Genomic DNA, 24,491 nt, shown 5'->3' with positions numbered 1-24,491 from the left:
TATTCTTCCCAGAGGGTCAGTACAGCTGCATTAGACAAAAACATTTTAACACAAGCACTGATATTTAACCATTCCTCCTAGGCTGAGTCTCCTCCTTAACATCTGTACAAACATGGTGTCTTTACTGCTAGGCAGTGATATGGGCCATAAGTGATAAAAGTGATACGGGCCATAACCTTTGTAGCGCAGGCGTTCCGCTAGCGGAACCCCTCGACCACATTCCGCTGAAAACGCAGCGCGCGTAATTCAAAAATATTTTTTGAAATATGTAACTTCCACACATTAACAAGTCCAATACAGCAAATGAAAAATAAACATCTTGTTAATCTACCCATCGTGTCCGATATAAAAAATGCTTTACAGCGAAAGCACAACATATGATTGTTAGGTCATAGCCAAGTAAAAAAAACACACAATTTTTCCAGCCAAAGATAGGAGTCACAAAAAGCAGAAATATAGATCAAATTAATTACTAACCTTTGATGATCTTCATCAGATGACACTCATAGTACATCATGTTACACAATACATGTATGTTTTGTTCGATAGTGTGCATATTTATATCCAAAAATCTCGGTTTACATTCGCGCGTACATTGGCAGTAATGTTTTGATTCCAAAACATCCAGTGATTTTGCAGAAATACTCATAATAAACATTTATAGCAGAAGCCTAAAACAAGTTTCTAAAGACAGTTGACATCTAGTTGAAGCCATAGGAAGTGCAACTTGACTCCATAGACACTGTGTATTCGGTAGGCCAAGCTTTGAAAAACTACAAACCTCAGATCTCCCACTTCCTGGTTGGGTTTTCTCAGGTTTTCGCCTGCCATATGAGTTCTGTTATACTCACAGATATCATTCAAACAGTTTTAGAAACTTCAGAGTGTTTTCTATCCAATACTAATAATAATATGCATATATTATCATCTGGGACAGAGTAGGAGGCAGATCACACTGGGCACGCTATTCATCCAAAAGTGAAAATGCTGCCCCCTATCCCAAAAAGGATAAACTTTTATTTCTCCCTTAACCTCTAGCGTCGAGCAATCCCGTATCCGGGAGCGTAATCATAGCCTCAAGCTCATTACCATAACGCAACGTTAACTATTCATGAAAATCGCAAATGAAATGAAAGAAATATATTCACTCACAAGCTTAGCCTTTTGTTAACAACACTGTCATCTCAGATTTTCAAAATATGCTTTTCAACCATAGCTACACAAGCATTTGTGGAAGAGTATTGATAGCTAGCATAGCATTAAGCCTAGCATTCAGCAGGCAACATTTTCACAAAAACAAGAAAAGCATTCAAATAAAATAATTTACCTTTGAAGAACTTCGGATGTTTTCAATGAGGAGACTCTCAGTTTTGCTCCGTTTTGTTCATCACGTTTGGCAAAAAAAAAAAAACGAAAATTCAGTCATTACAACGCCGAACATTTTTCAAAATTAACTCCATAATATCGACAGAAACATGAAAAACGTTGGTTAGAATCAATCCTCAAGGTGTTTTCACATATCTATTCGATGATAAATCATTCGTGGCAGTTGGGTTTCTCCTCGGAAGCAAATGGAAAAATACACACAGCTGGAGATTGCGCAATAATTGCGACGGAGGACACCAAGCGAGCACCTGGTAGATAGTGTAAAATGGTCAATCTTCCAATGATATGCCTACAAATACGTCACAATGCTGCAGACACCTTGGGGAAACGACAGAAAGTCTAAGCTCATTCCCTGGCGCATTCCCAGCCATATAAGGAGACATTGGAACACAGCGCCTTCTAAATCTGGGGCATTTCCTGTTTGAAATTTCATCATGGTTTCGCCTGTAGCATCAGTTCTGTGGCACTCACAGATAATATCTTTGCAGTTTTGGAAACGTCAGAGTGTTTTCTTTCCAAAGCTGTCAATTATATGCATAGTCGAGCATCCTTTTGTGACAAAATATCTTATTTAAAACGGGAACGTTTTTTTATCCAAAAATTAAAAGAGCGCCCCCTATATTGAAGAAGTTAACGTGACCTGACCTGATCTCAACCCACAAAGGTCAGAAATAGCGATATAAAATATGCCTTACTTTGATGATCTTCTTCTGTTGGCACTCCAAAAGGTCCCAGTTACATCACAAATGGTCCATTTGTTCAAAAATGTCCTTTATATCCATAAAAACTCAGTTTAGCTGACACGCTTCAGTCAATAATCGTCTCAGTTTCCCTCCATCAAAATGCATACAAAATGAATCCCAAACATTACTAATAAACTTTTCCAAACAAGTCAAACAATGTTTATAATCAAACCTTAGGTGTCCTAATACGCAAATAAACTATACAATTTAAGACGGAGAATAGTATGTTCATTACCGGAGATAAATAAGAAAGAATGTGCTTTCCTCCACGCGCTTGGAAACACTACAGCCAAAATGGGAGTCACCCAGAAAAAGAAAAATTTCTGGGTCATTTTTCCAAAAACCAGCCTGAAACACCTTCTAAAGACGGTTGACATCTAATGAAAGCCCTAGGAACTGCAATCTGCAAGGACTTATTGTTCAAATACTAGCCATTAAAAATAGTGGTAAGCTGAGATTTCTTTGGGGGGGATGGTTTGTCATCGGGGTTTCGCCTGCCATATCAGTTATGTTATACTCACAGACATTATTTTAACAGTTTTAGAAACGTTTTCTATTCAATCTACCAATCATATCCATATCCTAGCTTCTGGGCATGAGTAACAGGCAGTTTACTTTGGGCATGCTTTTCATCCGGATGTCAAAATACTGCCCCCTACCCCAGAGAGGTTAACAATGTGGTAAGCTATGCCTAATTCTACAGTTGAATTCTATATATATAAGTTTATACACTTAGATTGGAGTCATTAAAACTAGTTTTTCAACCACTCCACAAATTTCTTGTTAAGAGACTATCATTTTGGCAAGTCCGTTAGGACATCTACTTTGTGCATGACACAAGTCATTTTTCCAACCATTGTTTACAGACAGATTATTTCACTCATAATTCACTGTATCAAAATTCCGGTAGGTCAGAAGCTTACATACACTAAGTTGACTGTGCCTTTAAACAGCTTGGAAAATGACAGAAAATGATGTCATGGCTTTAGAAGCTTCTGATAGGCTAATTGACATCATTTGATTCAATTGGAGGTGTACCTGTGGATGTAGTTCAAGGCCTACCTTCAAACACAGTGCCTCTTTGCTTGACATCATGGGAAAATCAATAGAAATCAGCCAAGACCTCAGCAAAAAAATTGTAGACCTCCACAAGTCTGGTTCATCCTTGGGTGCAATTTCTAAATGCCTAAAGGTGCCACGTTCATCTGTACAAACAATAGTACACAAGTATAAACACCATACGACCACGCAGCCGTCATACCACTCAGGAAGGAGACGCATTCTGTCTCCTAGAGATGAATGTACTTTGGTGCGAAAAATGCTAATCAATCCCAGAACAACAGCAAAGGACCTTGTGAAGATGCTGGGGGTACAGGTACAAAATGTCCACAGTAAAACGAGTCCTATATCGAAATAACCTGAAAGGCCTCTCAGCAAGGAAGAAGCCACTGCTCCAAACCCACCATGAAAAGCCAGACTACGGTTTGCAACTGCACATGGGGACAAAGATCGTACTTTTTGTAGAAATGTCCTCTGGAGTGATGAAACAAAAATAGAACTGTTTGGCCATAATGAGCATCGTTATGTTCGGAGGAAAAAGGGGGACGCTTGCAAGTCGAAGAACACCATCCCACCGGGATTCATGGGAGTGGCAGCATCATGTTGTGGGGGTGGTTTGCTGCAGGAGGGACTGGTGCACTTCACAAAATAGATGGCATCATGAGGAGGAAAAATTATGTGGATATATTGAAGCAACATCTCAAGACATCAGTCTGGAAGTTCAAGGTTGGCCGCAAATGGGTGTTCCAAATGGACAATGTCCCCAAGCATACTTTCAAAGTTGTGGCAAAATGGCTTAAGGACAACAAAGTCAATGTATTGGAGTGGCCATCACAAAGCCCTGACCTCAATCCTATAGAAAATGGTTGGGCAGAACTGAAAAAGCGTGTGCGAGCAAGGAGGCCTACAAACCTGACTCACTTACACCGGCTCTGTCAGGAGTAATGGGCCAAAATTCACCCAACTTATTGTGGGAAGCTTGTGGAAGCTGACACGTTTGACCCAAGTAAAACAATTTAAAGGCAATGCTACCAAATTCTAAATGAGTGTATGTAAACCTCTGGCCCACTGGGAATGTGATGAAAGAAATAAAAGCTGAAATAAATCATTCTCTCTACAATTATTATGACATTTCACATTCTTAAAATAAAGAGAGAGATTATTTACTAGGATTAAATGTCAGGAATTGTGCAAAACTGAGTTTAAATATATTTGGCTAAGGTCTATGTAAACTTCTGACTTCAACTGTATATGCATGAAAACCAGTCTGAGACCATGACAATTCCCACACTCTCTTCACCTGACTCTATGCCTCCCGGATACTTTTCTGCTGGATTCCACAAAAATTAAAACCCTAAAAAGCCTCTCCATGCTTTCGCCCTGTCTTCCCCTTTCCGGCCCCCGGTTCCGAGAGGTGTTCCCAAGCCATGTCATTTGCACTTTGTTCCCCATCTCCTCCATTGCCACCAAATGTGTATCTCTAATAAACAATACATCCTCTTGAGGTAACTCAGCACTATATAGACTTTCACATCAATGTCTCCTAAATGTTGTTTAGAGTACAATTACCCCAACATCTATCCTTTCATATGATGCATTAACCTTAAAGCAGCTGACCAAAACCAACTAGGATGTTGAAAGTAGCTCCCAGACCCAACTCACCTGCATGTCTACCGTGGAATCTAGTCTCTCTCTTTTAGCTCAGCTTCTTATGTCATTGCGTCTTCAAGCTCGCCCATTATGCAGCTGGACCTCACTTCCCATGAGAACTGTGAACCCACCGAGGAGAGACATGACGATCTTTACCGCTGCAGCTGCTGTAAGGAGTACTGTGTGTAGACAAGACCAACATTGTCCCATCACCTCCGCCTGGTGTATCTTGATGTACACTCAATCTCCAGAATTCAGCCCGTGCCCTCAATCTCCTGCAACTCATGTGCTGCTTTCACCTGAGGATATACACATTACAACACATGGGTCCTTTCCTGACAACACAGACTCCCCCTTATGGTGAAATCACTAATTTGTGGCATTTGAATAACAGCTCCCGGTACTCCCATCGGTCTTCCAGTTACCAGCTACCAAGCCATGTGGCATGAGTCCTCATAAACTGATATCCCAACGATGTTACTAAAGTAACCCCTGCTACTACTAACATGGCCCATGTCTATAGCCTCCTTCAATTACTGCCCCTACAAGCGACTGCCATGAGAATAACTACTGCATTAAATCTGTCAAGTGTTCGCCGGCTGTTAGAAATCGGGAAAGATATTTAATGAAGTTGGAAGAATATCCAACCTAACAAAACTCTGAGTCACAGGTTTCTTATTCTTCTTATCATAGTCTGAACTGCCCACACTATCTCTGCTACTCTCACCCTGATCTGGGTATGTGTAATGTTCAGTTTAACTTCATAATAGTCCCTATTGCACAGTTAGCTGTCCTCCCTCTCCTATGAGCTAATTCTTGCAACAATATACATAGTCTCTGGGAATGATACCCGTCTATCACCATAACCTTAATTTATGAGCCCCCACAGATCTCCACCACAATCACATTCCATCCCACTTAACAGCCCTATGTAAACATTCTGACTCAAACACAGGCCTCATCTGTACCTCGCCTCCTGCTACAGATACATTTGCACATTTATCATTCCATCTAACCCATAACACACTAGTTACTACTCCTACAGTTATAAACATACTAAACCATTCTCAAATCAATTAGTCAATATACATCAGTCCCTCCTCTGGAACAATGTTGCTCTAATGTTCCACGAAACCTAAAAACATATTAACTTAAAAAGGAAAGAGAAAAAAAGTACATGTTTAATAATTTCACACCACCCTTGATGTGACTAAAACTGGGGAAATAACCGTCCACCCGTTATGTACTATACCGATGTGATGCTGGTCTCCATGCCCTCTCCTTCGTTTTCATCCTTGAATGTTATCGCAAAACACAGACTATGAGCCTTGTATGCAATTAATTGTACCAGATCATCGAGCAATCTCTATGTATCGATGTGATTTAACATAAAAACTCTGATGACATGGTAAAACAAAAGAAAATTTAAAAAACTTAATGGTTGACCCAAGCTACCATCCAGTGAGTTCTCTAATAACCTCCCTTTTTCCCAGTTTTCCTGCCATGAGTGGCCTGGTAATAAAATATCAGTATCTCAATGCATACTTAGTCTAAATTGTTCACAGTGTGTAGACCACCCCCTTTCTCCCGGCAATTATCATTCTAGCATGTCTTCTTCAGATAGCGTTGCAGTTCATCTTCGTTTTTCCCACGTACATGAGTCTCTCACCTGAGCCGCTATCACCATCTTGTCTGGTCCATTTCTCCCTCGAGCATCCAGGAACATGAGAGAAATGTGTATGTTATCTCTTTCCACGCTCATTTGACACGCGCGGTCTCAGGACTCTGGTGCACTCCTGCCGCCGGTATCCAGGTTAATGGTTCAGATAGAAGTGTTAAAAGTCACTGTAGCCTTTGTCACTCTTTCTTCAGCCGGTAAGGGAGGGTTTTGAGGTTTGTGGTTTGTCACACACTGTTTGTGGCCAAATTATTCCTACATGCATTAAGACACCATCTGACGTCACCTTCCGTGATAACCTCAAGAGTGGACAGGTCAGAACAATAGTTTAGCTCAATCAATTCATTTCTGTTTCAGGATATCCAGACACATTGACTGCATGACAAAATATTACATTCCTCATTTTCTCGGTAACATTATCTCCATGACAAATGTCAAAGAGCATAACAACATACTGTTACTGTTGAAACTATTTTCAAAATGAGTTCATACTCCCTTATTTTACTGGCGCCTGTCGGAAGATTTACCAGATCAGGGAGTTAGCACCTTAACCTCGCGGGGAGTCCAGCAGTCCGAATCCAAGACCCAGGACCCCAGGAAACTGGTAATTTTCCCTTCAAACAAATTATTCACATCGTGATTCAAAAACATGTTAACTTCTTGGATATAGGGGGCGCTCTTTTAATTTATGGATAAAAAAACGTTCCCGTTTTAAACAACATATTTTGTCACGAAAAGATGCTCGACTATACATATAATTGACAGCTTTGGAAAGAAAACACTCTGACGTTTACAAAACTGCAAAGATATTGTCTGTGAGTGCCACAGAAGTAATGCTACAGGCGAAACCAAGATTACATTTCATACAGGAAGTGCCCCAGATTTTGAAGGCGCTGTGTTCCAATGTCTCCTTATATGGCTGTGTATGGGTCACGAATGAGCTTAGACTTTCTGTCGTTTCCCCAAGGTGTCGACAGCATTGTGACGTATTTGTAGGCAAATCAATGGAAGATTGACCTTAAGAGACTACATCTACCAGGTGGCCGCTTGGTGTCCTCCGTTGCAATTATTGCGTGATCTCCAGCTGCGTGTATTTTACGTTTGCTTCGAGGAGAAACACAGCTGCCACGAATGATTTATCATCGAATAGATATATGAAAAACACCTTGAGGATTGATTCTAAACAACTTTTGCCATGTTTCTGTCGATATTATGGAGTTAATTTGGTAAAACGTTCGGCGTTGTAGAGACTGCATTTTCAGATTTTTTTCTTAGCCAAACGTGATGAACAACACAGAGCGATTTCTCCTACACAAGTAATCTTTTTGGAAAAACTGAACATTTGGTATCTAACTGAGAGTCTCCTCATTGAAAACATACGAAGTTCTTCAAAGGTAAATGATTTTATTTGAATGCTTTTCTTGTTTTTGTGAAAATGTTGCCTGCTGGATACGGGATTGCTCGATGCTAGAAAATACAAATTTGAATCACCAATCAACTTATAATTGCAACTCTTGATAACTCTATAAGGAAATAATAGTATCTCATAAAGTAATGGTAAATAGAATAGAAACTGGGGTTTCTCATTCCTTTTATAATTAAATCCCACCTGTTTCGATCATTTCTAGTGAGATTGATCAGGCCTCACCAGAAAGTCAGGATACCCGGCATTTGACAACATTGGATATTTCCTCTCCCTTTCCTTTTCCTGTCCTTACGAAACCATTTAAAAACCGTCCAAACATTTACATCCCTTTTCCATACCCAATTTAAAACTGAATTGAAAAGACCCCAAAAAATTAACTCCACAGTATCAACACCACTAACACATTATCATAATCAGTCATTTGTGTGTGAGTGCTGGTGTGTGTGTTTGCTAAACCATAGGTCACAAACACACATGAACCGGCCTTACTGATCTGAGAAAGTGTACATTAATTATAAACCAAACATGATAATGGTAATTCCACTGTCCTTACTCCAATCATTAAATGTTTGTTTTAATCCACCCCATAATTTATTTATCTTTTATTTAGCATGTACTACCCTTAAACACTGCGACTTTATCTCACCACCGAGTCCACCATCACCACCGCACCCCGCTAACTAGCTACAGTAGCAATTTCACACCGGTTACACTCACTCCCCTTTTGACCTCCTCCTTTCAGAATAAGACAACATAAAATGTAAATCTATTTCATAATAAAACCACATAAAATGTCTTATGAGATTTTTAAAATACTAGTTTTTCTGAGTTTGCAAGGAGTGTTTGTCCAGCTAATATGAATTTGCTACCTCTTTAGAATCTATTCCCCTGGCATTTTGCCTAGATTCTTCAACCCAAAATACTTTTTACTGTGGCAAATTTAGCCAATTTCTCATCAATAAGGAATCTGCAATATTTGATCCTGGCATCTATTAAAAAGTTGGGTAAGACATGATCTCATACGTCTTCCTTCACATAGAAACTGTAATCTCCATGAACCACTATCGATCGAACCAATGACATATGTGAAAGTTCCTGTCCTGCTACTTTCCGGAGGATCTTTTGATAAAGATGCAAACACTTGCATAGAGGCATTTCCTGTGCAGCAGGCTCCATTCCCACACTCATTCTTCCAATGTCCGATAGCTCCCTGTTTTAGATGTGGGGCTATCTCCTTACGCTTTGTTTTTTCGCTATGTTTGTTTGTCTTAGCTTGGACATTGAAACCACTGTTAGTTACTTTCACTGTGGCCATATTAACCCCTCGCACATCTGCGAAGTGAGCAGAGTTATATTCCACTCTCAAAACATCTTGCTCTATTTCATCCACAACCCCCATAATTATAATTTTGATCACAGGTTTCAAACCTGCCATCAAAGCCGGAGTACAAATTCTGTCAATGCAGCTGAGTACCTCAACTAATTTCCCATATTCGAGCCAAATTGGTATAATGCTCTTGCTCTTCTTTCAGTGCCTCCATTGTTTAATTAAAATCCCCGAGCTCCACATCACAGGGGAAATTGGGGAGGTCTGTCGCCATATCAATAGTTATTATTCTTAAACCTCTTCCCGACGTTGTCCAAGATGTTTTAGATTTATTTTTTCCCATCTATAATACACACCTTCTAATAACTATTTTTCAAGGTAGCACTACCCACTTCCATGGAGAATAGTTATTTGTGCCTATTAATTGGTCACAGTACTTAATACCTTGTATTATAACCAATATTATAGCGTCTGCAAATGTATTATTGGAGAAATCGGATTACTTAATGTCTTATTCCAGTATTGTGCCTCAAATATCTTTGTTAATAACACACATTACCAAAATTATTCACACTTGTCTTCCTATTCCCACATAATCTGTCATGGTTCACCACCCCAACAGGGCACACAACCAACCTCTCTTTATTGCTACTGCTAATACACCCAAATCCAACAGTGTTCGAATATCTTATTGCTTTTCTTTTAACCCTGAATGGCAACTTTTTATCCTAGTACACACGCATGTCACTTTATCCATCCACACAGCCACATGGCCTTTGCGGCTGGCCTTTTCACCCTCTCATTACAGGTTTAGCAGGGAACCAACCCCACCAAGGTTTTACCCACTAGGACTTACCCTTCGCAAGTTCCAGCCTGCTCAGGCTTACCTTCCGGGACTCACCCTATTCTTATAGTCATATGAACTAACCCACTCGGGATTTACCCCCTAGGACTTACCCTACAGGTACCAGCCTGCTCGAGTTTACCTTCCGGGACTTAGCCTATACTTTATAGTAGTAGCAGGAACCAACCTACTATATACCACAAAGCTACGACTGATCGTAACACAATGGGCCTACTGAATGAACGTAGGCTTTCTAGCTCCGTATTCCTATAATTGTTCAGCCAATGATTCTCATCTCCCCAAGGTGTCAAAATGAGTGGAAACAGGTGTAGGAACTGTGCCTACCTTGTTTGTTGCCAGCTCCTGCTCCACTGATCTGGACTCTCTGGTTTGACTACAAATCGTGGCGAACCCTGCTCGCAGCACCAACTGTTAGGTTCTAATTCTCTGAGTAAAAAACTCAATGGACAGTATGAAAGGTTAACCAAGTTTATTCTTCCCAGAATGTCAATACAGCTGCATTAGACAAAAACATTTTCATACAAGCACTGATATTTAACCCTTCCTCCTAGGCTGAGTCTCCTCCTACACATCTGTACAAGCAATGATATTTAACCCTTCCTCCTAGGCTGAGTCTCCTCCTACACATCTGTACAAACATTGTGTCTTTACTGCTAGGCAGGACACTAAGTGATACGGGCCATAAACTTTTGTTTCTCCCTTAACGTCACCTCACCTGACCTGACCTCAACCCCCCCCCCCCCTTCATCACTAATCCATGGCTCTCTCCCCTTATCAATTCCTGCCACATGTGATCACTTCCCTGCACTCAATATTCATATTCTCAGAACCCAACAGCAGAAAACACCATTATCAAAAGTGACCGCAAATGCAAATATGCATGTACTGCTTTTATTCTGAAGGTGCATTTCTATGGTGAAAATGGTCTTCCCCAAACGTGAAATTCATGCGCTGCTTATAGGCCAGTAGGCTCTACATCTCTTGGAAAGAGGATTAATGTGCTTAATTTTAAGAAGTTATTTGGCCACTTTAGTTGTGATACAAACCTTATTAAAACATATAGGCCTGTGGGCTAGGTTACATGAGGTGTGCGATTAGAAAAAGGTCGCAAAAAAAGGCATTGTTTCTTATGCTGGGCATCATTCACAAGTGATAATATATCATTCTCAACTGATAGGCTAATATTGTCACCCATCAGACTATTTTTGATTTAATCTTTACATATACTAAATCATATATGTGTGACATTTGTTTTGATTAAGAATGGACCATTATCATGCACCTGTATCAAAACAGGGGCAGCGGAAAGAATACATCATCTATGCACTTAAATAGCGAATGGAGGACACTTTTCCTCGTGGTTTATTTTCATGCCAGCCAGGTAGGCTATACTCCTGTTGTAAATATAAGCAATGTGCTTAATATTAGGAACGTTGAGAAATAAATATAGTAGGCCTAGCCTATAGAAAGCCGATGGGATCCTCGTCTGTTTATTAGCAGCCATCACTTTGTTTTCTCCCGCAATTGCATAGCCTATAGAAATGTTGCGCAACATGAGCTCATGGGCTCTCATGAAGTGTTTGATTAGATTTTCAAATACATTTGCATTGATGTCAGAGTGATTAGAGGAACAATAGAGTGCTGAGTACCCGGCAGTTAGCAAGTTTGATAGGCTACTAATGACTATCAGCAGCATCAGAGCTTGGAGAAGCCTGTGGAATTTGACTGCCTTCATGACTCGTGACCGCCGGTGTGGCGGTAATAGGGTCACCGCAACAGCCCTAGGCGTAAGTAAAAGGCCCTGTTGTGATGAAGAGAACTTGTTGATTGGTCTATTCTGTCATCCTCAGCTATCTGTTGGAATCATTTCCTTCATGTTGGCCAGTTAACAGAGCACCACCTCAAAGGGATGATTTTCATTTATATCATAGCGAGAGCATTAAAGCAAATAAAGCAAGGCAGACATGACTTCTATGATATCAGTTAGTACTAGAATTGGTTTTCAAAGATCAAAATAAAATGTTAATGTTTTCATAATGTTTAAAAATAAATGAATATAGGACAAATGGTTTATAATACTGGCACATGCAAATGTACTGTACGGGTTATCTATCATCACATGCCCGTGAATCATAGAAACAAACATATGTAAACCATATTTCTTTATTAAAGATTAAGAAACTCCAAGCAGCATATTCATAAATAAAATAAGAGTCTCCCTTAGATGTACTTTTACAGACTATATGGTATGATAGCTTCTTATAATATTTTCTTTAATATTGTGGTGTGGCCATTGATACAGTAACCGGGGGGGGGGGGGGGGGGGGGTATACAGTAAGGCAGTGAAACACACAAAACCCTTACAGTACAGTAACGTGGGACTTCCTTTTCACCAATGTTAGCTGATCAGAGCCACAGGTTGTATGCAGAACACAGTGTAAAATGAGATCACTTTGGTTCACATTAGTAAGTACTTGTACTTGTACAAAATATACAGGCTTTACAACCTCGCCAATTTAGTTCGAGAAGCATGAGCGGAGAACGGGTGATGCGAAACATGATTCTCTCACTTTGAGGTATGGTAGTTCTGTTTATTCTCATGACATCACTTAATTATCGTTCTTTGCTTTCCCTCAATGGCTCTGCAGGGAAATTGGTTACATTTTCCAAGAGGTACGGACAATCCAGTAAATGAAAACCTTTTTAACAGTATGAGTATAGATCACCTATCAGTACTCCTGGTACACGTTGTATTGTGCATATAGGATGTGACGAACGACAACACAATATAACCACTGAGATTGACATTCACTATCTCACTTCCTAGCAATGAGTTTTCCAGAATGACAGGCTAAAGGAAATAAACAGAAACAAAAAGTATACTGCAGGACATAATTGCATTTTAATTGCACTTCTGAAAGTCTTGGTAAAGTTTTGCAGTTCATCTTCAGTTGGAAATGTGACATTGCTGCTCTGCAATGTGCCCAGGTTAATTGATGGGGAAATTCTGTTTGTTTTATGAACAGAACTCCATCAGAATTTAGACATTAGGATATGCCACCTGAACTGCTATTACCAACACTAATAGTTCATGATTTTGATATTATCTTCCATTTTCATTGGTGATAATTGCTCTATTACAAATGATAAATATGAGATATTATATATCTACTTTTCTCCCTCTGCAGTTCAAAAGACTTCACTGCTCTGAAAGGAGAACCGGTATACAGCTTTTCAACAATAAATCCTTAAGTACGAAATGAATACATCTATTTTTTCCTAAAATGAGCCTTTTTTTTGTTAAATGTAAAAATAAAAGTTTTGTTTTAAACATCCCTCCCACTCAATCAAGGAAACATGTAGCATACACTGGAAGGGGCATGATTCAATCATGATTTATGTCAGATTCCTTTTGAACATTCCCTTAGCGTGGCTGATGTTATGCTGTAAACGGCACGAGTACCACTAGGACTGCCTTTCTTTGCTGTTGGGGGGCTGACTGAGACTGTATCTCCCTCTGTCTTTGACAACATAGGGCTGAAATTGAACTTAATGAAGTACCATCCATTTCATAAATCTGTAGAACTCATGAGAAACAATGTTTACTTCAGTTTCAGCCTTAAACAATGATTCACCAAGACTTTAAGTTAGAAAAAGAAGGGGAAAAAAACTTGAAAAATGTATATATGTCTTACAAACAAAATGATTCCATCTATTTGGAATATTCTTATCTGATACTGAAGTATAAGATTGTTAAAGAGGTGCATAACAGTTGGAGTTCAACATTATGTCCTATGGTGAATGGTAATCTAAGAATGAACTGTGGAGAGACATTTTTCGGCACTTAGAAAACAATCACAATGAATTTGCGTCATTATTCATATAGAACAAAATTTACAAAGCCATTCAAACAGTCATTTTTTTTACTTTTTTTTCATCTTATTTAGTTTTTTTATAACTCAACTTGAAAAATTGAGAATATTCAAAATACACTTTAACTTCACTTCGTTCTCTCAGTATTTACAAATATATACAAAAAAAATTTGCTTTTCCTTTGATGTCGGTTGTTCAACAGGTAATAAAAATCTCTTATTTCTCTTGTTTGCACACTTTCCCAATTTTTTTATTTATGTATTTCCCCCCCACAAATAATACCCCACACAAATCAGGTGAGGGGTAGGAGATGTGACGTTGAGGCACCATCAGATGGATGTACTGTGGGTGGGCTCAATGGCTTCTGGGATGGGTCCTCCGGGAACTCCCTGGTATGACATTGGCATGGGTGTCTTGGCGGGACTCAGTCGGAACAGACCCCCGTTGGGAGCCCTGTGTTTGCACTGAATGGAGGGGATGGTGGAGCTGCTGGGGGGGTGGTGGGGGAGTGTGCTGCCAGGGCCCTGAGCTAGTGTCCGACCCAGGCCCACCCCATGGCCCTCCCCCGGGAGATAGGTGCTCACAGACAGGCCCCTGCCCGGGTAGTCCCGCACAGACTCCAGCTGCCGGCTGGGCTGCATGCTGTCGATGTCCAGCGCAGAGATCTCGATAGACGGGCCAGGGATCTGCTTGTGTGCCATGTCCTCGTCCATAAGACTGTTCATACGCCGATGCACCTGTTCCAGATTCACCTCCTTGTCCTAGAGGGTGAAAGAGAGAGGGGGAGGAAGGGACACAGAGGCTGAGATGGGCTGTTCTCCATGGGATTCTCAGGCTTTTCACCAGCTCCATGCATTTAGGTTCCCTCTCCTCTTCCTTAGCTTTTTTGAGGTGGTTTGTTTCCCAAGCCTCTGAGTGTTTCACTCAACATGCTGATTGAGTAATGTCTGTTTTAAGTGCCCAATTGGAATTGAGGTGACTCAATTACAGGTGTATAGAATGTGCACCTTGAAATCAAACTTGGCCAGTGGACATAGACAGTTTGATGTTTAGTAAGAGGTGTCAAATCTTTGACAGACGACACCAATGCTGGAGCCAAGCTACATCCTAACCTCTACTGACTGATCTGGTGCACCATGTAACCTTAGGCTTCATTGCTGATGCTACAGTATATTGAAGTAAAGTTGAGATAATGTATTGGTGTCCTGTTTAGATGGCCACATATGGGCTTTTACAGTGTCCGTTCTACCTCTCAATAGTGCTGAGCGATTAGTGCTTTTTGAGGTTGGTTCAATTTCGATTTTGTTATTAAAAAAATATCACCCGTCTTCGGTTTTTAAAAAAGAATAACAATTGTTATATATTAAACGCACTATGTATTATGTGGGTAATGTGCCCATTACAACCATAATTCATTCACATTACTTTAATAAAATATTTGTTTTATTTGATGACTGTATTTCATTCCAAGTCATCATCTAATCTCTATAGATCTGCTGCCTGTCTGACAAAATCACAATTTTAGTAGTTCTGCAAAGTAAATAAGGCATACTTTTATGACTGCTGAATACCAACTATCACTCACTTAGATCTTATATTTTCAGGTAGAGATACCTCGCAAAGCAACTGCTCTCTATCCCTCTCGCACCTTCTCTCTTCTCTCCATCAAAGAGGTCTCTGTGTCTGCTCCACACAGACCGGACAAGTAAACGGGTGCGCAATGTATTATGGTCATTGTAGTTAATTACCAGGTGTTCTGCGCTAAACTATGAAGAATATTGGCCTATTGGAAACTACAACTCCCTACTACATCGCACAGTTCGAGCTTGATCTGATTTATCTCTACAGAAACTGAGCAGAAAAAAAATGAAATGGAATTCAAAAAATTAAACTGACTTCGGGCAATTAGTTATTTAAAAAAACGAAAAATAACCAACATTTTGGTTGATCGCTCAGCACTACCGCTCAATCAATGACTTACTGATGTTGGCCAGGTGAATCGATCTGATATCAGATCAATATATTTAATATATCTGAGCTGCTGAGGCTGACAGATGTATGTGTCTTTGGATGACTGTAGTTATGCATACTAATATAAGCTAATTGACGCTTCAGGTCCTTGGCTGACAAAAAAATGCTACATTGGGACATTGAAAGGTAGAGGACAAAACATACTTCAGGGTAGCAGGTATCACTAGCCAATCAGGAGACGTGTCCTAGCACTTGGAGGCTACACTAGACTATTGCAAATGGCTACTTTGGTGGCAGGCATAACTTGGCTCCAGTCATGGTCTGACTCAGCGATGATATTAGTAAAAAAAACTGAATATGGAGACAAAATCCAAGTTGATCCTTATGTGCAGTACATATACAACACAACAAACTGCAAAGGTTAAGATTCTATATGTGGAGCACAAATCCCAACCAATGAAAATAAGACATGTTTTGGAATGGAAGACATTATCAGAAATGTGTTTCTACGAAGACCGATGATGATTTGCTATTTTATGCTAGGTACAGAAATACCTTGAAATCAACTGACTCCTCTCGTAATGACACACTGTGTGTGTTAGTCATTTGACCATCAGAAGCCATGACATTTCAATGGGATCAGTGCCACATCAAATTTACTCTTCCTCTTGTCAATATCAACTGCCTGTCATAAGCACATTATGCCATCATAACACAGAGGAGGTCCTAAATGCTAAGCCATTTAGTCAATCTTGATCGACCAATGTATTTTTTTTTTTACATTTCTTTTTATTTAACCTTTATTTAACTCGGCAAGTCAATTAAGAACAAATTCTTATTCACAATGACGGCCTTCATCAATGTCAAGTTACAGACAAACAACTGTGTTTCCTCAGTGCTTCCCATATCAGCTCGAGCCTTCCGGAATGTGCAAATGTAATCTTGATTCCATATGTTCTGAAGACTTTATCAACAGAGACATTGATTGTGGGAATGAATTTACGACGGTATCAACTCTGTATCGTAAAAAAAAACAACTCTTAAAGCGAATTAAAACATCTCAGCCAAGGCTATTGTTTTAGCAGACTGACGCCGCATTAAAATATGTTTCTAATCTTGTCGCATTGGCAGCACGCCAAAAACAAATAACCGCCTAAAATCAAACCACTGCACCAGTGTTTTAATAAGAGTGTGCTGATTTATATTGAGGGGAAATAACAACATGCTCTGCAGAGTGAAAGCTTTCGTAATGCAAAAACAATTCGTAAAACATCAAACTAGAAAACCACTCTATCCACCCATGGTGGCCTGACACTTGATCGAAGGATTTATCTAGGACTCGAGTAAGCTGTTTTCAAAGTGGCCTCCGTATGCATAAGACTATGATGATTGTGCATGCGTCCTGTATCGTGGCTCATCCCTGTACCACGTCCTGTATTGTGGCTCATCCCTGTATCACTTTCTATACACCACCTTCGGCAGACTTGACGAACCCACTTAGACTTTATGTACTCAAACAGCCGTGACTGCGTATAACATGTGTTATAACAATGTCTGTAAAAGGCATAATAAATACCTTCACAAAGCATCATAGTGAGGTAGTTCATAGAAAATGTCGCTGAATTAACTTCCTCTTATTCCCCCCGTTACAATGTTTCTACGTGAGGGTGAGAGACAAGCCCTTGGTCATGCACGCATCCATCCACCACAAAAGCAACTAACCAAAAATGGGGAAGAAACAGACCAACAATCAGAGAATAGAAGATTGCCAGAGATGAGATGCACCCCCCCCCCCCATGCCCAATCGGAGAGATCAGAGTGCCTCTTTAATGCAGCAGCACAATTCAGATCTTAGGAGCTCTATTCTGACCTGTGTCAATAGCTTCTGCTTCATCCCAGTCTCTTTCTCTCTCTGTCCAAATGTCCTTCCTCCCTTCCGGTGAAGCAGTGGTAATGTCATTATATGTCAATGGACCAGAAACCCTTGCCAGTCTGTAATCCTTAGTAACCTGCACGAGATCATAGAACAGTCAAGAATAAAAACGTATGGATGTCCACATTGACATATAATTGCAATAAGACGTCACACAGGGAATTTACTAGGGATTATGGACTGGGTTGGACAGATGTAGTGGCTCTTATTGCTGTGCAAACATCCTGTTTCTGCTCACACTTTAGTTTACGGATCCATGTCAAGCCTTAACCTGTCCCATGTCACATGCAAGGGGAGAGTAACTCTCTCATGTGAGAGGCCTCGTTAGACATGTTCACACCATCGCAGTAACTTGAGTGGATTAAACTAATACGAGAGGCTTAACGTGAACTGGCAATGAGGTATAAAGGTGTAATCGGTGTCAATCAGTTTAGCAGGCACTTAGCAGGGGAAAGTCTTACGAGAATCAATTAAAATGGTTCTCTGTGGTAGGCAGTGTAAATGTGTTCACAATTCAGGGTAAGGAACTGTGTTGGTAATCAATGGGTTTTTCAGGAACACTAATGTCACGGGGAACTTAAAACAAACTCGATACTGACGTTTTCTCAGAAATGTCATATTTCATATTTGGCTGATTCACATTGACATGAATCAAATAGATACGTGGATCTACTCTGAAATAAGACATTTAAAAAGGTGTTCAAATCTCCCTTTGAAAGTGTAATCCTCTGGGAGGAGTTTTTCAAAAGTTATATATCTCGATTTCACCTATCGGATAGGATTAATTGCATAGAAATTGAATTAACTGAATGGGTATAACCATTCAAGTCAGTGATTTGTCTGTTCTTTTCATTCTATTTCTATGCATTTAATCTGGATATAGTTAGTTAATATCCCTACAGAGAATCTTGCTGAATTGAAAATGGCAAAATTTTGTCTGAGTGAAAAAGGTTTTGACAATAATTCAATACAAAGTATGTGACTGGAAAATTTGCTGGGGACTGATGCTCATCACTGCCTGAAATCAGTTGTTCTGACATATTAGTAAGAGACTTGTGAAAAATGCAGGAATAGCTTATCTAAAAAAATAAACATATTGGTTGGGCAGTTTGTTATCCTAAAGGCAGCTTAAGGGTTTATGATTAACATACACCGATGATGTGTGATTAACATACACCGATGATGTGTGATTAACATACACCGATGATGTGTGATTAACATACAGCGATGATCAAATTCGAAGAGTTTCCAAAAAATATCAATAATCAAGATGGAAATATATTAGTAAGAAAATGATAAGGGGGATTTGTCTTTATCTGTGAGTTGTGTGAGGTACGTATGCCATACAAAAACAGATGGATTTGGTTTCAGAGAAGAGGGGGGATAGATTAGAGGGACCAAATTTGATTTCAATCAGAGCACAATCTATAACTGCGTGTACTGGAGCTCAACTAAATCGGGACTGTGGTCTGCGGCTGGATCCTTAAAGTAGAGTGTGGCAGTGTCCTCCCCCTGCTGCCCTGTCCTCCGGGCTCTGTGCTCGGTCACCTCTTTGGGCTGCTCTTGCCCGCAGCGGTTGCTGTTCCACCACATCTCCAGGCCGGCAACCAGGCAGGCCAGCAGCAGTCCGGCGGCCAGGACACAGAAGACACCGGCAAAGCTGTGCAGCTTCAGGGACCTCCCGTCGGGCGTGGCGTTGGAGTGGCTGTTGAGGTCACAGCGGCCCGTACGCGGCCACCACTTCTGCTTCAGGATGTCCAGGTCTCCTTTTTCCTGCAGCTCCAGGATCCTGCAAGGAGGGGAAATATCTGGGTGTAAGAGACATATGCTTCCTCTGCTTCTCTCAAAACAGGCTGTTGTATTAAGTTAAGGCTGTCACGCAAAGAATTGAGACTAAGGACTAGGACCCGAGCACATCTACTACTCATATGCTATCATGGCACTAAAGGAAGAATGAAAAATAGACCTGCTTTTATCTTCTGTAGATGACTGCATTCATTTGTGACAATTCCCACAGCACAGCATTTTAAGTGTGATTTGTTTGAATTGTGCCTGCTCAATGAATTAAACCCGACAGTAAACTTCATTAAATGTCAGCTTTACTATTCCTTCATTGCCACAAACGAAATCCAAAGTAAAACAGAGGGAAGAACTGCTTAATTAAAAGAAAAATAGCCGTGGCAAAGAGGACAAGACCATTATCAGAGAACCGCTCCTGTGGGCAAACACTACCGCCACAGCAATTTCTGAGATTAAAAGGAGCCCATGGCGAATTTGTACGGTTATGGATAGATGAGGGTGCGGAGAGAGGGAAGGAGAGAGGGAAGGAGAGAGGGAAATGGATTATGATGATGGGAAGGGGGACGGTGGCAAGTAAGAGGAATCCGTCTCTGTAGAGGAGATGACATTCTGGTTCAGCCTGTTATTACCCCCTGAGCAGCCTCCCAGCTGTCCTCGAAGCACATCACACCCCCACCACCCCCACTCTGTTAGCCCTGAATTTCCCAGACAGATATTCATCCAGGCCATCATGAGCGTAGATAGAAAGATCGTGTTCAGTTCAGTGTCGTAGGGATAGGCATTATTGAGGCTCTTCCACAGAGGGACCTCATCCCTTAATCTCTGACCCAGCTCTTCACTTGCTGTGGCCCTGCATACTGAGTGTGCACTCCGAAGGGCCCTGTAGCACACCTCGGAAGAGAGGAGAGGATTTAAGTGTTCCACCACATTGGTGACTTATCCACCGCATTGGCCCCAGATCAAACCTGGTTGAAACTGGTTCTGCTTTGCAGAAGGATCACTGTCCCTATCCTAAGACCTGTGTTTTAGTCACTAGAACGGTAGTTCATTCTGGTTGTGGAGTTGGGATGGCACTCATTGCTGTTTATTTTCACTGCGTTGAAGAGAGTTAGATTTCTTATCTAAAAGATAGTGTGACAAAACATTTTGGGTTGTTTTCATGGATGCTTTGGAGCTTTTATAACTGAGAATAATCAAAACAAGATGTTTTGGATGTTTGATTAAGACAGTGATTTTGGGATTCATTTAGGGTAAATCCTTGGCAAATATTATTACACAGTCCTAATTGGACAAATCACGTTGTATTTGTCACATGCTTCGTAACCAAGAGGTGTAGACTAACAGTGAAATGCTTCCTTATGGGTGCTTCCCAACGATATAGAGAGAAAATAAAGTTATTTTTTTACTATAATAGAAAAATAATAATAATAACACAAGGAATAAATATAAAATGAGTAAAGATAACTTGGCTATATACACGAGGTACCACTAGCAAGTCGATGTGCGGGGGTACGAGGTAATTGAGGTAGACATGTACATATAGGTAGGGATAAAGTGACTAGGCAACAGGATAGATGATAAACAGGAGCCGCAACATATGTGATGAGTCAAAAAGGGTGAATGCACAGTCTGGGTAGCTATTGGTTAACTATTTAACTATTTACAGTAGCAGCCTTAATGGCTTGTGGGTAGAAGCTGTTCAGGGTCCTGTTGGTCCCAGACTTGGTTCATCGGTACCACTTGCTGTGTCACTAGAGAATTTGACCATTTTTAGGGCCTTCCTCTGAGACTGCCTGGTGTTGAGGTCCTGGATGACAGGGAGCTCAGACCAATGGTATACTGGGACTTACGCACTACCCTCTGTAGCGCTGTGTGGTCGGATGCAAAGCAGTTGACATAACAAGCGGTGATGCAGCCATTCCAGATGTTCTCAAAGGTGCAGCTGTAGAACATTTTTGAGGATCTGAGGGCCTGTGCCAAATCTTTTCAGCCTCCTGAGGGGGAAGCTGTGTTGTCGTGCCTTCTTCGCGACTGTGTTGGTGTGTGTGTGTGGGCCATGATAATTTCTTAGAGATGTGGACAAGGAGGAACTTGAAGCTCTCTACCCGCTCCACCACAGCCCTGTCGATGTGGATGGGGGCGTACGCATGGAGGGCACAATGACGTTGAACACTGAGCTATAGTCAATGAACAGCATTCTCACATAAGAATTCCTCTTGTCCAGGTGGGCGAGGGAAGTGTGGAGTGCAATAGAGATGGCGGCATCTCTGTATCTGTTGGGGCGGTATGTGAATTGGAGAGGGTCCAGGGTGTCTGGAATGATGGTGTTGATGTGAGCCAGGACCAGCCTTTCAAAGCATTTCATGGCTACAGATGTGAGTGCTACATGGCAATAGTCATTTAGACAGGTTATCTTGGTGTTCTTGGGCCCAAGGTCTATGGTGGTCTGCTTGAAACATGTAGGTATTACTGACTGGGTCAGGGAGAGTTTGAAAATGTCAGTGAAGGCACTTGCCAGCTGGTCAGTGCATGCTCTGAGTACGCATCCTGGTAGTGTCCCGCTCCTTGAAAGCGGCAGCTGTAGCCTTTAGCTCAGTGCAGATGTTGCCTGTAATCTATGGCTTCTGGTTTGGGATCTGTATGGACAGTCACTGTAGGGCCAATGTCGTCGATGCACTTATTGATGATGCCGGTGACTGATGTAGTAAGCTCCTCAATGTTATCGGATGAATCCCCGGAACATATTCCAGTCTGTGCAAGCGAAACAGTCCTGTAGCTTACATGTGATTATGGACAGATTTACCCAATCAGCGTCCTGCAACTAATGACCAAAGACTTCCAAACGTTGTGAAAAGTTGACATTAATGCCCAAGTACACTATTTAGTTAAACTATCCATTGCAAGCCTTTTTTCATGGAAGTAATTAGCAGAATCATGCTGAATGATTATTCTTTAATCCAAACCAACGCTTGTTATGAATTCATAATAGGTTGATTTCATAAGCCAACATGGAACATGCAACGTATTTATTGATTGCAACCTGTGCTGATATAGTAAACCAGATATACATTTTGGATTTAACCTTTATTTATGCAGGCTAGTCAATTAGAACATATTCTTATTTACAATGATGGCCTTGGCAAGAGACAAAAGGACTCCTGTGGGAGCGGGGGCTGGGATAAAATAAATCGTTTAAAAAACAACGTAAGACAAGAAGGACAACACAGATAGAAAAAACTGGCAACAGTGTGTGGCATGCAGGCATGTGTGGTGTGTGTGTGTGAAGCAACACAACATGCTTCCTTACATAAGGCAACACAAACTAGTGAATACTAGGAAGAACTACATGTCTCAACAAACTGTTAACCAATTTGTCCTTTGAACTCCTCCAGGGACACCAGGTCCTGGAGTTTTAGGTTGGCTTGGAGGGAATTCCAAGACCAAGAGAATGAGTAATGGAAAGTCCTTTCGATGCTGTGTTCTAGCTTTCGGGACTCTTAGCATAAACACGATTGAGATCTGAGCTTATATGTGTTTTCATTTCGTGCTAGAAGAGATGATAGATAAGATGTCAGTTTTCCTAAAATGGCCTTATAAATAAGAATATACCAGTGTTTGAGGCCTGCCTGTTGCTAGTGGTGTAAATCCAACAACAGTGTAGAGATCACAATATTGAGTTAGATGTCTCTGATTGGTGACCAAACGAAGAGCTGCATGATACACAGAGTCAAGAGCCTTCAAACACATGTTGCAGTGATCCCCTACTCTGTAATTCAAATATAACAAGTTGCTCCTCAAGGGCGGTTTACTGATAAGTAATCCAAACTAAAAGCATTATACAAACCAATTCTAACTGTGCTAAAATACAGTGCATTCGGAAGGCATTCAGACCCCTTACATTTTTCCACATTATGTTACCTTACAGCCTTATTTTTATTAATCTACACACAATATCCCATAAAGACAAAGTGAAAACAGGTTTTTAGACATTTTTTTTACATTTATTAAAATAAAATAAAACTGAAATTGAGCTCAGTTGCATCCTATTTGCATTGATCATCCTTGATGTTTCTACAACATCATTGGAGTCTACCTGTAGTAAATGTAATTTATTGGACATGATTTTTTATAAATTAACACACCTATCTATATAAGGTCCCACAGTTGACAGTGCATATCAGAGCACAGACCAAGCCATGATGTCAGAGGAATTGTCTGCCGAGCTCCGTGACAGGATTGTGTCGAGGCATAGATTTGAGGAAGGGTACCAAAACATTTCTGCAGCATTGAAGGTCCCCAAGAACACAGTGGCCTCCATCATTCTTAAATGGAAGACGTTTGGAACCACCAAAACTAGAGCTGGCCGCCCGGCGAAACTGAGCAATCGGGGAAGAAGGGCCTTAGTCAAGCAGGTGACCAAGAACCCAATGGTCACTCTGACAGAGCTCCAGAGTTCCTCTGTGGAGATGGGAGAACCTTTCAGAAGGACAACCATCTCTGCAGCACTCCACCAATCAGGCCATTATAGTAGTGGCCAGATGGAAGCCACTCCTCAGTAAAAGGCACAGGATAGCCCGCTTGGAGTTTTCCAAAAGGCACCTAAACGACTCTCAGACCATGAGAAACAAGATTCTCTGGTCTGATGAAACCAAGATTGAACCCAAGATTAGCCTAAATGCCAAGTGTCACGTCTGGAGGAAACCTGGCACAATCCCTACGGTGAAGCATGGTGGTGGCAGCATCATGCTGTGGGGATGTTTTTCAGTTGCAGGGCCTGGGA

At 40.9% G+C, this 24,491-nt stretch overlaps 1 protein-coding gene across 2 annotated transcripts in view; it reads right to left on the bottom strand.

Moving 5' to 3' along the window:
- Positions 1-10,594: 10,594 nt before the first annotated feature.
- Positions 10,595-24,491, bottom strand: part of LOC109870608 (glutamate receptor ionotropic, delta-1-like) — a 411,408-nt gene continuing 397,511 nt past the window's right edge. Inside the window, exons 15-17 of one of the 2 annotated variants that reach the window (XM_031805099.1) lie at positions 19,460-19,700; positions 17,849-17,987; positions 10,595-14,768 (exon numbers count right to left, since the gene is read on the bottom strand). In XM_031805099.1, the coding sequence (XP_031660959.1) occupies positions 14,362-14,768; positions 17,849-17,987; positions 19,460-19,700 (787 nt within the window). In that variant the 3' untranslated portion in view covers positions 10,595-14,361. The remainder of the gene's footprint in view (positions 14,769-17,848; positions 17,988-19,459; positions 19,701-24,491) is intronic. The other variant, XM_020461182.2, reaches the window with a different exon arrangement.

Source organism: Oncorhynchus kisutch, linkage group LG25, assembly GCF_002021735.2.
Source record: "Oncorhynchus kisutch isolate 150728-3 linkage group LG25, Okis_V2, whole genome shotgun sequence".
Taxonomy (NCBI): Eukaryota; Metazoa; Chordata; class Actinopteri; order Salmoniformes; family Salmonidae; genus Oncorhynchus; species Oncorhynchus kisutch.
The sequence above is the reverse complement of the archived record's forward strand: the minus strand, read 5'-3'. Positions and strand labels throughout refer to the sequence as shown.